Consider the following 14,182-nt stretch of genomic DNA (forward strand, 5'->3'; position numbering starts at 1 on the left):
TCAAAAGCTAGAATCGTTTTTTTAAATATATTTTTTATTTTTTAAAGATCCAAAGGTCAAGGTCACGTAAAATCGTCAATTTTCACCCGATTAACCTGAAATTTAAAGAATTTGCATATTGGGTCACAGAATTGGTTTTCCAATCAAAAGCTAGAAACAGAGTAATTTTTTTTTTTTTCATAGATCTAAAACTCAAAGGTCAAGGCTGCATAAAATCATCAATTTTCATTTTGTGTTTTTTTAACTATTTTCGTTATTTTGAGCATACGGAAGAAGAAGACGTCTGAATACAAACGGACGTGGATGGGCTTTGCATTTTCGGATTCTTTCTAGTTATTATTTGTATCGAAATGACTATCTTTACATATCATTTGTTTATTTTGAACTTATTTGGAAGTATTGCATCGTTTTTTTTCACAAAACTTCGATAGCTCCCTTCTTGGGTGAAAAACAAAATGATGGTTTGATGCATCACATCAATCCTTGACGGTTGTACTTCACTCACCCACCCTTGCTCCATCCCCAAACCTCCCTCACTCTGCACCCTTTCCCCCTCCCCCACTTTAATTTCTTCTTCTATTTGATTCAGACTCACATTGTAACTCTTCCTCTTTAGGATAGACCATTAATGAACTGCATTTTCCGGAAGTTGAACTTTGTTTCATCAATGGAAAGGTTGCTTTTGCATGTATGAAGACGAGGAAAAATCGTCTGCACCTCATTTTTACGATGACTTGAAATGTCCACAAATGAGCTAAGCCATTACAACAGATTTCTTTCCACTTATTATATTGGCCTTGCACCACCTTGTACCACAAATAAAGTGAAGTATGCATTTTATTTTAAAAATAGGTCGTTTAAATGTGATGGAAAAAAAAGAATCAAACGAGGCATGGCCTGCAATCGGGGAACAACAGTTTTCCCAACTTGGCAAGTTCCAGCACACTTGATCCACCGTGAATTAAAAAGTTGTGACCACAATTGGGAAAACGATTCATTTGCTAAAAAGTATATTAGAATTAGTCATCTGAGTAAATAGACTTTTCAAAATGCATATTTTGGCTGACAAAATAAATGATTTTGAGTAACGGGCATCATGCATCACAAAATTTGATGCTTTTAAGTGCTGATATATATATATATATATATATATATATATATATATATATATATATACACACACACAGACTTGGCATTTAATATGGAAAAAACATTTTTTTTCTTGACTTTGGTTTACTTTCTTAACTCAGTATATCAATCTGGTGAATTTCTTTTACACGTTGGTGATTTATTTGTTAAAAGAACCATGTCACTGATTGTCTGTCACAGCAAGAAGTCAACAACAGGATTATATCACAGGTGGCGTGGCAAAATGTACGGACAGGTGCATTTGATGATTGGCTTCACAGTCAGGTATACAAGGGTTGTTGCGTTCTGTATTAGTGGAAAACAACTGCTGCACATCTCCAAAAGTTATTGCCGCTTCCTCTGGAGATGGTCCGTCAACTCGACAATGCTGTTTTTCATGGAGTGGTGGCTTTACGAAATTACGGCATGAAACAGCGTGCTATTGCTCGGCAGTATGGCATCACTCAAGGTCAGGTGACAAAGATCCTGAAACGAAATGCTCAGAGCGGTGTCCCTACTCCAATATCGAGGCCAGGACATCCCCGCAGAACCACAAGGAGGGATGATCGCCAGCTGCACCGGTTAGTCCGCAATGGCCGTACCAAGTCAGCTAATCGGCTTAGGGCTGAGTGGCAACAACTGACAAATGTGCCTGTATCCAGAAGGCTAGTCAACCAACGACTGGTTCAAGCAGGCTGTCGTGCCAGGCGTCCCCTGAGAAAGCCACGCCTGACCAGACAACACCGCCAGCGCCGATTGCAGTGGGCCAGAGAGCACCGTCAATGGCAGCAAGGACACTGGAATCACGTGATCTTCAGTGACGAGTCTAGATTTCTGGTCTATCGTCAAGATGGCCATGTCCGAGTGTGCAGACAAGTGCATGAAGCCTACAACAAAGATTGTATAGTGCCAAGAGTCCAAGCTGGAGGTGGTGGGGTGACCGTTTGGGCTGCTTTTCATGCAGGGGGCAAAACTGACCTGGTTGTTCTGAATGGAAACCTGAACCAGTTCAAGTACAGGGCCATTCTGGAAGAAACATTGCTTCCATTTGCTCGTGCAGCCTTTCGAGCAAATTTTGTCTTCCAAGATGACGATGCACGGCCTCATCGTGCTCGCATGATCCAATACTTTCTTGCTGACCGTGGTGGAGAGCATATGGAGTGGCCTGCCATGTCCCCGGATATGAATCCGATAGAGAACATGTGGGCAGAATTAACGCGTCAAATCGACCACTTGGACCAGCAGCCGACCTCTGTGCGTGAATTGCAGCAGGCTATTGTCACTGCATTGCAAGCGATTCCTGTCCAAACTTGGAAAATCCCGTGAACAGCATGCCTCAACGTGTACGTGCTCTCCTGAATGCTCGTGGGGGTTTCACGAAGTACAGAACTGTAATTTTACTGTTCGTAATCCCAGTCGTAATTTAACTTTTGTTTTTGTTAAATAATTTTTTGGCTAATGTGCAAAATAAAGAGATACTTCTGGAAAACGTACAGAAGTTTAACACAGTACTGTCCATGAATTGAGTTCGATATCAGTTTACATCACTTTCAAGGATCAATTTATTTGTTTCGAAATGTCAAATGTGGTTTTTGTTTCTTTTAAATGTCACATTAACAAAATCTAGAATAATTTCAACATAATTCCAATGAACTTTTGGTTCTAAGACATCTTGAAAAGTAAGTTCACCCCCACAAAAAAAAATTCCATATTAAATGCCGTGTGTGTGTGTGTGTGTGTGTGTGTGTGTGTGTGTGTGTGTGTGTGTGTGTGTGTGTGTGTGTGTGTGTGTGTGTGTGTGTGTGTGTGTGTGTGTGTGTGTGTGTGTGTGTGTGTGTGTGTGTGTGTGTGTGTGTGTGTGTGTGTGTGTGTGTGTGTGTGTGTGTGTGTGCGTGTGCGTGCGCGTGCGTGCGTGTGTAATTTTTTTTTCTTTTTGTTCTCCATCCCTCCAACAAGGTTGGAGACTGGGGACATTAAGATGAGCTCCCACCAACCGATCATCTGTCCATGTATTTTAGCTTCTGCGATATCTCAAAACCCGTTGACCATTTAGCTTTCAAATTGCAGATTTTGGCAAAATTGCAGAATCTATTCCTTGGCATTTAATATTCCATATTAAATGCCAAGTCTTTGTATGTATATATATATATAGATGTTCAAACACAAAGTTGTATGGATTTGCCATATTCAATTTAATTGTAAAATCTTGTGCAAACATCAATGGATGTTTCTGTTTTTTAAAAATTGCCTGAACACAAGCGCTCCTTGATTACCGTAGTGTGAGTAAGATAACTTTGAATAATCAGTGCTCTGAAGGTGAGCACATTCGATGAAGATCAACCTTTTTGGGGAAGATAAAGGCAATAAAATATGACGTGTTGAATAATTACTTTTTCTCAAGTTGAGCCATACCGAATTTGAGCAAATTTTTATTAAATATTTTTTCTTTGCAGGGGCAAGGCTCATCGGAGAGCAAAGTGGAACTGACAGTGAGACAAACGTCAAGGCAATGAGCAAACAGGAAAAGAGAGGGAGGAGGGGAAGTAAACACTGAAACTAGGATTGGAAACCAATTTTGGTGTTGTGTAATTATCGATCAGGGATCAGGAATAATGTGTTGTAATGTAAGAGGGGAGAGCAGAATTCCATCAAGCTGTGGATGAAAGCTTTGTAAGTGGTGAGGAGCTCAGAAGTGCAAAGGAAGGACTTCACACGACTGAGGATGCTAAGTCGGAAACTGGCTTTAGAGGCCAGCTTGGAAATGTGGTTTCCCAGGAAAGATCATGGCAGAAAGTGAGACCCAAAAGATTGAGTGACAAAACTTCTTCAAGAGGCATTGTCGAGAAATGGAGAGGCAGAGTGGAGTCATCAGCAAAGAGATAGAGAGGATTTTTCAGAGAGTCGGAGAGATCATTGATGAAGACCAGAAAAAGCACAGGGCCCAGAACACTGCCTTGAGGAACTCCAGCCTGGACAGGAAGAGGAGATGACAGAACTCAATTCAGGCTGGAGACGATGGAGGATTTAATATCGGAAGCAATTATGGATTCCATGACTTTGCTGATGATTGGGAGCAGGCTGATTGCTCTGTCGTGGCAAGGATCTGTTTTTGCACCTTTTTTGTGCAGAGTGGTAATTTTTGCTGATTTCCAAGCAGATGGCAGATGACCTTGATCAAATGAGAGGGTGAAGAGAACAGAGGGAGGAGAGGGTGTGATGGAGTGGCAGAGAAGGATTTTGGGACCCGTGGGCTGATGCCGTCTGGTCCATTTGCAGAATCAGAGTCGAGGTTTGACAACCACTTCTCCACCTTGTCGGGAGAGAAGGACACAGAGTCCAGGAGCAGCTGTGCACGACTGGGTAAGGTGGGTACAGTGAGCAATGGGTTTGGGACACAAGATTTTGAGGCATTCAGCCTTTTCATGGGCAGTGTCAGCTGTGTAGCTATTTGACGTAATGGAGGGGCTGGAGGGGAACAAACACCAGAAACATACCTGGCTAGATGCCACCAGGATTTGAATGCAGGAGACAGGTTTGAGAGTTCAGTGTTGAGAGTAGAGAGGTATTGTTTCCTGACTCTCCTGAGGGTAGACACACTCTTGTTCTGAGCTTTGTGAAAGGAACTGAGATTGCCTTCCATTGGATTTGCCTTCCATGAGGCCAAGGCAAGTTGTTTCAGGGCAACTCCTTCACCACAAGATTCAGTATACCATTGATGGGAGGAATGGTATGACAACTAAAGACGAGTGAGAGAGAGAGAAAGAGAATTTTTTTTTTACTTTGGAAGGATTCGATCAAACATGCCCAGCTATGCCGCTGTTAGACTTTTGATCTTGTCTTTTCTTTTCTTTTTTTACTGAAAGTACTGTATTGAAAAGAAGTTTTACTTCAGATGATATCAGTCACTTTTGTAGTAAAAGCTCTTGTTTTATTTTTACAGTTGTCAAAACGGCTTTGCATTGACAACCAGTCACCTGTACTGAACGCAACATTTGGCAACGCGGCATGTGGCTCCAAACTATCCGCAGAGTTCATCACCAGCGAGAAGCTACGATTGCAGCGGCTGGAACTTGAGTATGCAGAGAAAATTCGACGGCTGAAGGCAGCGCAGCATGTCTCAAAACGCAAGCCAGCGACGCATAAACGAGTCATTCATGCTGTTGCCCAACCATCATTGCAAAAGCTCGTCACACAGCCTGTCAAAAAAGCTGCTGTTCAAAAGCAGGCTGCACTCGCTTCCATGAGTCAACCTTCTCTCCATGACCTCTCTCAGAACAAGCTGAGTCTTGGTCCTGCTGAAGTGGAGGGAAGCAACCCGACAAAAGTAAATGGTGCAGTTGCGTTGCAAGTCGCTATTGCGAAGAAACCTCATGATGCCGCCTTAACAACAAAGCCCAATCTTGTGGCGGGTGTTGAAGATGAGTTTAGACTCGAAGCAGAGGTGGCGAAAAGGACCAACGGGAATGGCCTTCGGATCGATGGAGCGGCCGTGGCCAAATCGCACGGCTCTGCGCCGTCGGGCAAGGAGAACTTTCACAAAACAATTTATTGGTCTGGTAAAGGATGGAATGTAGAGGGAACCAAGGCAACCAATAAGCTGAATAAACTTCCGTGGACTTCCAAACAACTTGGAAAAATGCACGTTGAAGCACCTGGTCTGGAAGAAATGATTAACGGCTTCTGCTGTGCTCTGTTTCCAAAGACCGCATTGTCTTCACTGTCAGCTGCACAGGTAACTTCTGGATTGTATAATGCTATAGTTTCCTAGTGGAGGGTTTGAACTAGTCATGTGACAGTATTGGTGTTTCTTGAACAATAAATATCTTGCAATAAGAGTTGACATGACACCAGCTTTAAACGATCTGCTTACGTGTTTTATAACGTTCCACCCCTAACAACAACAACAGGCATTTTAAGGCCATTTTCCCTGCTGGAGTGGGGGCTGGCCTTGTGGGCCCCATGACAATCTTCTCCATTTTGCCCTATTTTCTGCATCTCCCCTTATTAACCCCCTTGCCCGCATTTCTTCTTCCACCACCTTTAGCCAAGTCTTTCTCGGTCTTCCCCATCCTCTACTTCCTTCTACATTCATTTCCATCACTCTTCTCAACCAGTCACTTTCATCCTTCCTCAACACATGACCAAACCATCTCAACCTGTTTCTCTTCACAGCATCAATCACAGGCTCTATTCCCATCATCTTTCGCAATTCATCATTTGTATTCCTCTCTCAACGATACTCCACACATCCACCGAACCATTCACATTTCCACCCTTTCCAGCCTCGTTGCTGCTTTACGTTCATTACCCATGTCTCGCTCCCATAAATCATAACACTTCTCACACATGCAGCATACACCTTTCCCTTGAGCTTCAACGACACTCGCCTCCTCGTCAGCACGCCACTCAGTTCCCGAAACTTCTTCCATGCACATCTCACTCGAGCAACCGTTGCCGAGACTGATCCACCTTCTCCATTCAGCATGTCTCTAAGGTAGCAAAATGTTTTCACACCTTCCAGCTTTACACCATCTCCAAGATCCAACTCAACATTTCCTCCAAATGCATCTCCCTCTGTGCACACCTTACACTTGAATGTAGCTGCCACACTGGTTAATGACCCTTTCAGACCACTACATTTTTGATGAACCCACTCGGCGCACATTGTACATTGAATGGAGTTCACTCCGACACCCTTCCTGCACACAGCACACAGCCACTTCCCAGTTCTTTCCACCTCACCACATGCTTTACCACTTGCCATCACCTTCGTCTTTCTGATATTCACCTTCAGACGTTTTGTCTCCATACATTCCTTCCACTTGTTCATCTTCTCCTTCAGTCCATCCATACTCTCCGCAATCAACACTAGATCATCTGCATACAACAACTCCCACGGTAAACCCTCCTCTACGTTCCGAGCCAGCACATCCATCACAGCTACAAATAGTAGTTGACTTGGTACTCACCCCTGATGCACTCCCACCTTCACCTCAAACTCACCACTGTTCCCGTCCTTTGTCCTTACAGCTGTGCGCGCTCTTTTGTACATTGCCATCACTACTCTGATCAACCATTCCTCCACTCCTAACTTCCTCAATGCCCATGCCACTTCTTCGCGTGCAACCCTATCGAATACTTTCTCCAGATCTACAAACCCGAGAAACAATTTCTTCCTCTTCTCCATGTACTTCGCCTGCAACTGCCTTACCATAAAAAGCGCGTCTGCCATTCCTCTTCCTGGCATAAATCCAAACTGCATTTTGTCGATCTTCACTTTCTTCATTTATCCTCCTCTCCAACACCCTTTCCAATACCTTCATTCCATGCTCCAATAACGTTTTTGCTTGATGCGAGCCACAGTCCAGGGGGTCACCTTTCTCCTTGTATAGAGGGACGAGGGTACTCAGTTCCCAATCCACTGGAATGCAGGCTTCTTTCACCACCAGATTACAGATCTGTGTCATTCTCTTCACACCCCAATTTCCCGCTGCCTTCAACATATCTCCCACAACTCCCGTCGGCCCTCCCGCTTTTCTACTCTTCATTGCTTTTATCGTTTCCTCAACTTCCTTCTCAGTTATCTTTTCTGCCGGTCCTAAAACCGGATTACTCTCTATGTTGCCATCCCATTCATTCTCTGCATTCAAGAGCATTTCCATATATCTCTTCCATCTTCCTTTAATTCCTTCTGGGTCCACAACAATTTGTCCCACTTCATCCTTCAAGCAACTCACCCCATCACATCACACCTCTCTTTCGCTATCTGCTTTGCAATCCTGAATACTGCTCTCTGACCCTCTTCCGAATCCAAGCGTTCTCCAAACATTTTCCTATATGCCTCCTGCACCTTTGCTACCTCTTTCTTTGCAGCCTTCTTGGCTGCCTTATAACTTTCATGCTTCTAATAACACACCACAATCCTGTAGTTTCATCAGATGAGTGATTTTTAAGATTGATGAAGGATGCTTCTCCCTCACCTGTTAATTAATTATATTTACCTTTGCTACCGAAGGTGGAAGGAGGTTATGTTTTCACCCCTGTCTGTCTCTGTGAAGAATATATCTCAAAGTTGCAGATTGATTCGGACGAAATTTGGTGGAGAGTTGGGTTTGTGGCACGGATGAAATGATTAGATTTTGGGGAGGATCTGAATGCGGATCTGGATCCGAGAATTGTTTAAGTGATTCTTCACCTTTGAGAGATAGGGTAAAAATGATATATTCCACGATATCTCCAAGTTGAACACTTATTCGGACGAAACCTGGTTATTTTTATTTCTATATAATAATACCGTAAGGACTCGACTTTGTTATCCCTTTTACGCCGCACCCAGTGACCCGATGCCCACGGCACTAATGGATTTACGATCTACGAACCGCGCTCTTTGTTTATCACGTACAGACATACTCGGAAAATCTGAATTAGCCGACGTTGGGGCCCAAAAGCATCCGATTAACTGCCGATACGACGCCATCTTACGACGTCATCGAATTGGCGTCTGCTGGGCGAAGGCGAAGCGAGCCGTCCGCTGATTGGACAGTCGAGTGGTGTGAACATGGGTGGTGTGAACCAAATGGTCTTTTTATTCCCTTGAGCATTTTAAATTAGGATATATAAGGAAACGTTTTTATCGTCATTTTAATAAAGTTAAATGGAGTGACGTTGCGATACTCGGGGTGCGTTGCATAAATCCTCGTAACTCAGAGAGGTGTAGCAGGTGGCGAGACGTAAGGAAGCTTAAAGATAACGAGCTGAAACAGACGAACGATATGTCAATCCCTTTCTACACCGAACGGCAATAAAAGTATGAGAGCGGGAAGGCATGGCCTGAGCACTACGAGCAGAGAGGACTGATTGGACTTAACTTAAAGAGAAAAAATTGGAGCTTAACGGAAGAAGAAGATCCCATGTGCGCTCCCCTCTGCCATCCATAATGGTACACTCTATCCATACACCACATCCTCCCTTCCGTGGATATTCCATGGGTTTCGGCTAGTTATTTTTAATACGAGAATTATTATTATTATTATTTTTAATTATTCTTTGCCATTGAGTGATGGGGCTAAGACGATATGTACCATGATATTTCAAAAAGTTGTGGAAGACTTGTTACAACATTTGGTAGATGAGTTGGGTGATAAGAACAAGGCGTTTAGATTTGGTTCAAGTCGGATTGATTTATACTTGGCAGAAAGACAATACATGATTGTATACATATGAACATCATTTTGTTTCACGATGCAATCAAAGATGGCCGACTGGCGGCCATTTTAGTTGTAAAAAACGCCCCCCAAAAAACCCCATGTTCAACACATCCTCAACAATTTTCTCGGACATTCATTTACTGATGTTGTTCAAACTTGGCACACAGATAATGAATGATGGCTTGCATATGCATACAGTCGTTTTCTTTCGAGATCAGATCCAAGATAGCTGACTGGTGGCCATTTTGTTAAACGTGTCCCCAACCATTTATTGGACATGCATTGACTGATTTTGTTCTAACTTGGCACAAGCAGAGTACATGATGGCATACACATGCACCTCATTTTATTTTGTTATCTGATCAAAGATGGCTGACTGGGAGACTGGCAGCCATTTTAGTTGTAAAAACACCCGACATTGAACTCGTCGACCATTTCTTGACACGCATGGACCAATTTTGTTCAATGATGGAATACATTTTTGTATTGTAATCAGACCAAAGATGGCCAACTGACGGCCTTTAACTCCATGCAGCAAAATTACTTGAACCACGGGGGTTATGACATTATATGTCTTTTTCTTATTATTTTTTGTATCTCACCTTGCATTTTATTTATTTGGCATTCTGAGTGAGATCAATATGAATGTTGTGGGTCTTGTCGACGGGGGAATTATTTTTCCGGGTTGTCTGTCCAGCTGGCCCGTCTGTGACAGGTTTTCGTTACCATAATAACTTGAGAATGTTTTGAGGGATCCAAGTCAAACTTGGTGCAGGTATGTATAGAAGTAAAAATGAAATGATTGGATTATGGGCTCCCGAGGTCAAAGATCACAGGTCATGTCGGGTCGAAATGTGATAATTGAGAACAGCTGAAGGGATTTAAATCAAACTTGGTACATGTATAATGATCTAATAATGTGGGTGGATACATATCAGTCGATTTTTGTAATGTCGAAGAGTGGCGTTCCGGTTTTTATTCATTTATTTTGCATTTGCCAGGTACCGCAACTGAATTTGGATAATTTGTTTCGGCCGAGCCAAGAAGGGCAAGATCAACTTCACAGCCCCTGTTCATCGTACCGCAGCCCTCTACTAACTTTCAGGTCTTGCAGGTGTGTGTTGAATGGCGAATAGGCATTAGCTATTTGGTCCGACAGGTTTGTTGAATGGGGAAGGTTGCTCAAGTCTGTTTCCATTTGTACATTGCTGTGTAAAAAGATTTATCATGGAAGGCGATTGTGCTGCATCACGATTGTTCACTGTTACCTGCAAGCTGAAAATTCCCAACAAACTGTCACTCCCCCACCCTTCTCCCAGTGCTCCCTTTCCCAAAGATGTAGATCTGCTATATTGTTTGTGCACTTCCTGCTTGTGGTGACAATGGCACAAAGGTTTTGGGTAATTGCATGGATACTTCCATCCATGATTGCCTTGGCACTTGCATGAAAATGGCGTGCTACGACGCAAAGCTTTTTGCTGCAAAAAATTCAGTAGAAGGTGAAAGTTCCTGTAGTTCATATTATGGAAAAGAACGTTAGTTGGCCTTGATGAACCAATGAGAAGCTTGGTGATTGGTGGGTGGGCGCATCCTCCATTGAGTGATCCTATTTGCTTTACTTCATCCTTTTCATTTTAATTTTTTCACATATAAAGCATATGTGCATTTTAACTTGACCTTGCAAAACCCTCAAACTGAACTGTACATAGAGTAATGGTATGTGTGCATAGCTACAATACTGGGTACACTAAGTGTTACATTTGAGTGGATAAATTAAGTTTCAGGAAATGGTAAGTATGCTGTATTATGTTGTTCTGTATATATTGGAGTATGAGTTTGAGGCATCAGACCTGCTACATGCTTTGTTTTCACCAAAATGAAAACAAGAGTGCACTTCACACGCTGTATTCGTGCATAATGCAGCACCAGAGGACACGGACACGAAAACAAGTTCTGACATCATCCGTAAACGAGTGGTCGTCTGCCAGCGAGTGACTGCTGTGCTCCCACAACAAACGGGACCCGAGTTACACATAATCAAGTTTCAAACGATGCGGGTTTCTTTTCGCTTTTGTTGGGATGTGATTCGTGCATAACGGGGCGGACACGAAAAAAATGCGACTTATCACGCAAAAAAATTAACTTTCTGATTGATCGATTGAATAAGCATAAAGGGCATTCTTCTTAAGGTATTTCTTAACCTACACACCTTCATTTCACGAGTCCTTCGTGATTCGAAAATGGAGCTGACATCACAATTATTGTGAATTTGGTGGACACCAAGCGTTATGCACGAATCACTTATTTTGCCACGCATTCCATATTCCAATGAATTTTAGAAAATGTAAAAAACAACACCAGGAGAGATACTGGACATCAAACATTCCATTTAATTACAATTTTAATCATCAATGCATATTCTTATTTGAAGACTATGAAATATAAATTGACATAGTGAGAATGTAATATTTTATTTCGAAAATATGCCATTTTTGTCTTCTTTGCTCAACCATCGCAAATCTAAGTGCATGATATAATGTGAAAATCAGGTTTTTGCAGGTCCTCAAGACGATTTGCGACAACACAAAACCATAGGTGCCTTTTCATTCAGTTAATTTTTTTAAATTGAGGGCATTTTATTTCATTTGTGTGAAAGTGTACCCAGTATTCTGCCCTACTTTGACACAAGGAAGCAACTGTCATTTTTGTCATAATTGAGTTATCACTTGTTCTAGGGTATTTGAGGTATTCTCTACACGTTCGTACACAAAATAAAGTAACACGACCCTCCGTTTCTGAGATATTAACATGTCAAAAGGAACCAAGTACAGAAATATTGTCATAAAACTTTGACAAAAGGAAGCAACTGAGCAGGTCTTAGTTAGCCAATCATATATCAGCATATATATCAGCATAGAAATGGCAGATTGAGGGAGTTAACCAATCAGAGCTTCTATTATCCAGCTTGGCTTTCTCATGGTTTTTGCTCTGTGTTGTGCTTGTGCAACTGGTTGTGAAACCGCCCGAAAATGCTGAAATTCTCTGATGTTTTCGCCCATTTGAGAGATATGTTAGTACCTGACTGTTCAATATGCTATTAGGCATTCAATTTTTAGACTCTTGAGTGAAACTCACGTTAACTCGTGTTTATTGTCCATTTACTAGACGTTTATATCCTGTCTTGTTTGTGCGCAGTTTCTGTGTAGTCCCATATGCACATTGTTGTGTACAGTGTACAGAATGCAGTACACGTATCTAATGTTTAGAGTTAGTCTTGAAGCAAGTTTTTGAAAGCAATGACTAAATGTAGAGTTAAAATTATTTCCCCCTTCAGTGCTTGTAATTGTATGATTGTATTATCATTTGGAGGCAGTTTTGATTAAAATTTAATGATCGCCGGTGTAAAAAATTAGGCTAGTCTACATCCATGGGTTACGTGCACGAGAACTTGGATTTTGTATGACAGTGTATTGTATTACCGGACACTTTATTTGGAAGTTGATTTCAGACATTTGATTCATTAATTTACTTGCAAAATATAATTTGTATATGCATTATATCATACAAATTAATATTTCAAAGAAAAGAAATAAAAATAATATACTAATCTGACAAAATCGGCATTTGAACACCCCTTCAACATTTTTATCAATCCCGAGGCGCTGAAAATCGTATTGTATTTATCGGACGTGTGTTCTTTATGCAAAACGCCTCAGCACAGCCACGGAAATGACGTTTTGAAGAGAAAACGATGCCATTCATTGTCAATTGGCATTTTAATGACACTCCTTGATGTGTAAACAAATTTGGATTATTAATAAATACACACAAAACCAATAAATATATGTCTAGCACAGTTTCATACCAGAGTGATCAGAAAATTTGAAAAGTTGCTTCCTTTTGTCAAAGTATTAGGCCTGGAACTATTACCATAATACTTTGACAAAAGGAAGCAAGTGACATAATTCACACAAAAATATGAATTCATATCTCCAACCATTGTTGCCTAAAAAGTCTTCATTGAGTACAGTTTGAAAAACTTTATACCCAGGAAGTAAGAAACTCTGCCAAAGAGAGCAGAAAGAAAAACACATTTTCCTCATTTACAAGAAAACTCCTTTCAGGCAGTTGCTTCCTTTTGTCAAAGTAATAATAATAATAATACATTTATTTTATATAGCGCTTTTCAAGAAGCCCAAACACGCTTTGACAGAGTAAAAAGTAGGGCAGTATTGTAGCCATCCACATGTGCGTATTGTATGTACAACAGTTGAAAACGTGTTTGAGCTCGGCAGTGGCATTGTGTGGACAAAACCTTTTTGATGCATTGAATTACTGCCTTGCAATAGCGATTGCATCTCCGGTTGATACAATTTGAAGCAGAAAATGTCTTTCGTGTCCACCCTACCAGGTTTAGTCCGTACTTCCGTACCAAGCATCTCCTCCAACTGTCGTCCTCGACGTACAGCCACAAGATCAACCCTACAAGGCCTTTTTGCCCCTTTGACCTTGCGGGAATTTGCAACGATGACACCTGTTCCTGGTTTGTTGTTCTGACTACTTTTGGGGAAGTGATAACTGTTTTGGTTCAGGTGATTAGTTGTTGGGATTGGGCCATAATATAATTGATTCAGCAAATATTCTTGACTTTTTTTTCCCTGTGCATACAAAACATCTTTGTTTTCCCTGTGTGCATATATGTGTGCATACAAAACAACTTTTTTTTGCCTTTGTGCATACAAAATAACTTTTTCTTTTCCATGTGTGCATACAAAACAATTTTTCTTTTTCCCTGTGTGCATACAAAACAACTTTTTTTTTGCCTTTGTGCATACAAAACTTTTTTT

At 41.5% G+C, this 14,182-nt stretch overlaps 1 protein-coding gene across 2 annotated transcripts in view; it reads left to right on the plus strand.

Moving 5' to 3' along the window:
• The window catches only part of ZFC3H1 (zinc finger C3H1-type containing), a 126,120-nt gene that overhangs the window by 45,191 nt on the left and 66,747 nt on the right, over positions 1–14,182 (plus strand). For both annotated transcript variants that reach the window (XM_078782334.1, XM_078782335.1), the window contains 3 exons: positions 5,069–5,860; positions 10,337–10,449; positions 13,747–13,878. In XM_078782334.1, the coding sequence (XP_078638460.1) occupies positions 5,069–5,860; positions 10,337–10,449; positions 13,747–13,878 (1,037 nt within the window). The remainder of the gene's footprint in view (positions 1–5,068; positions 5,861–10,336; positions 10,450–13,746; positions 13,879–14,182) is intronic.

This window comes from Myxine glutinosa, chromosome 7 (genome assembly GCF_964187855.1).
Source record: "Myxine glutinosa chromosome 7, kmMyxGlut1.1, whole genome shotgun sequence".
Classification (NCBI taxonomy): Eukaryota; Metazoa; Chordata; class Myxini; order Myxiniformes; family Myxinidae; genus Myxine; species Myxine glutinosa.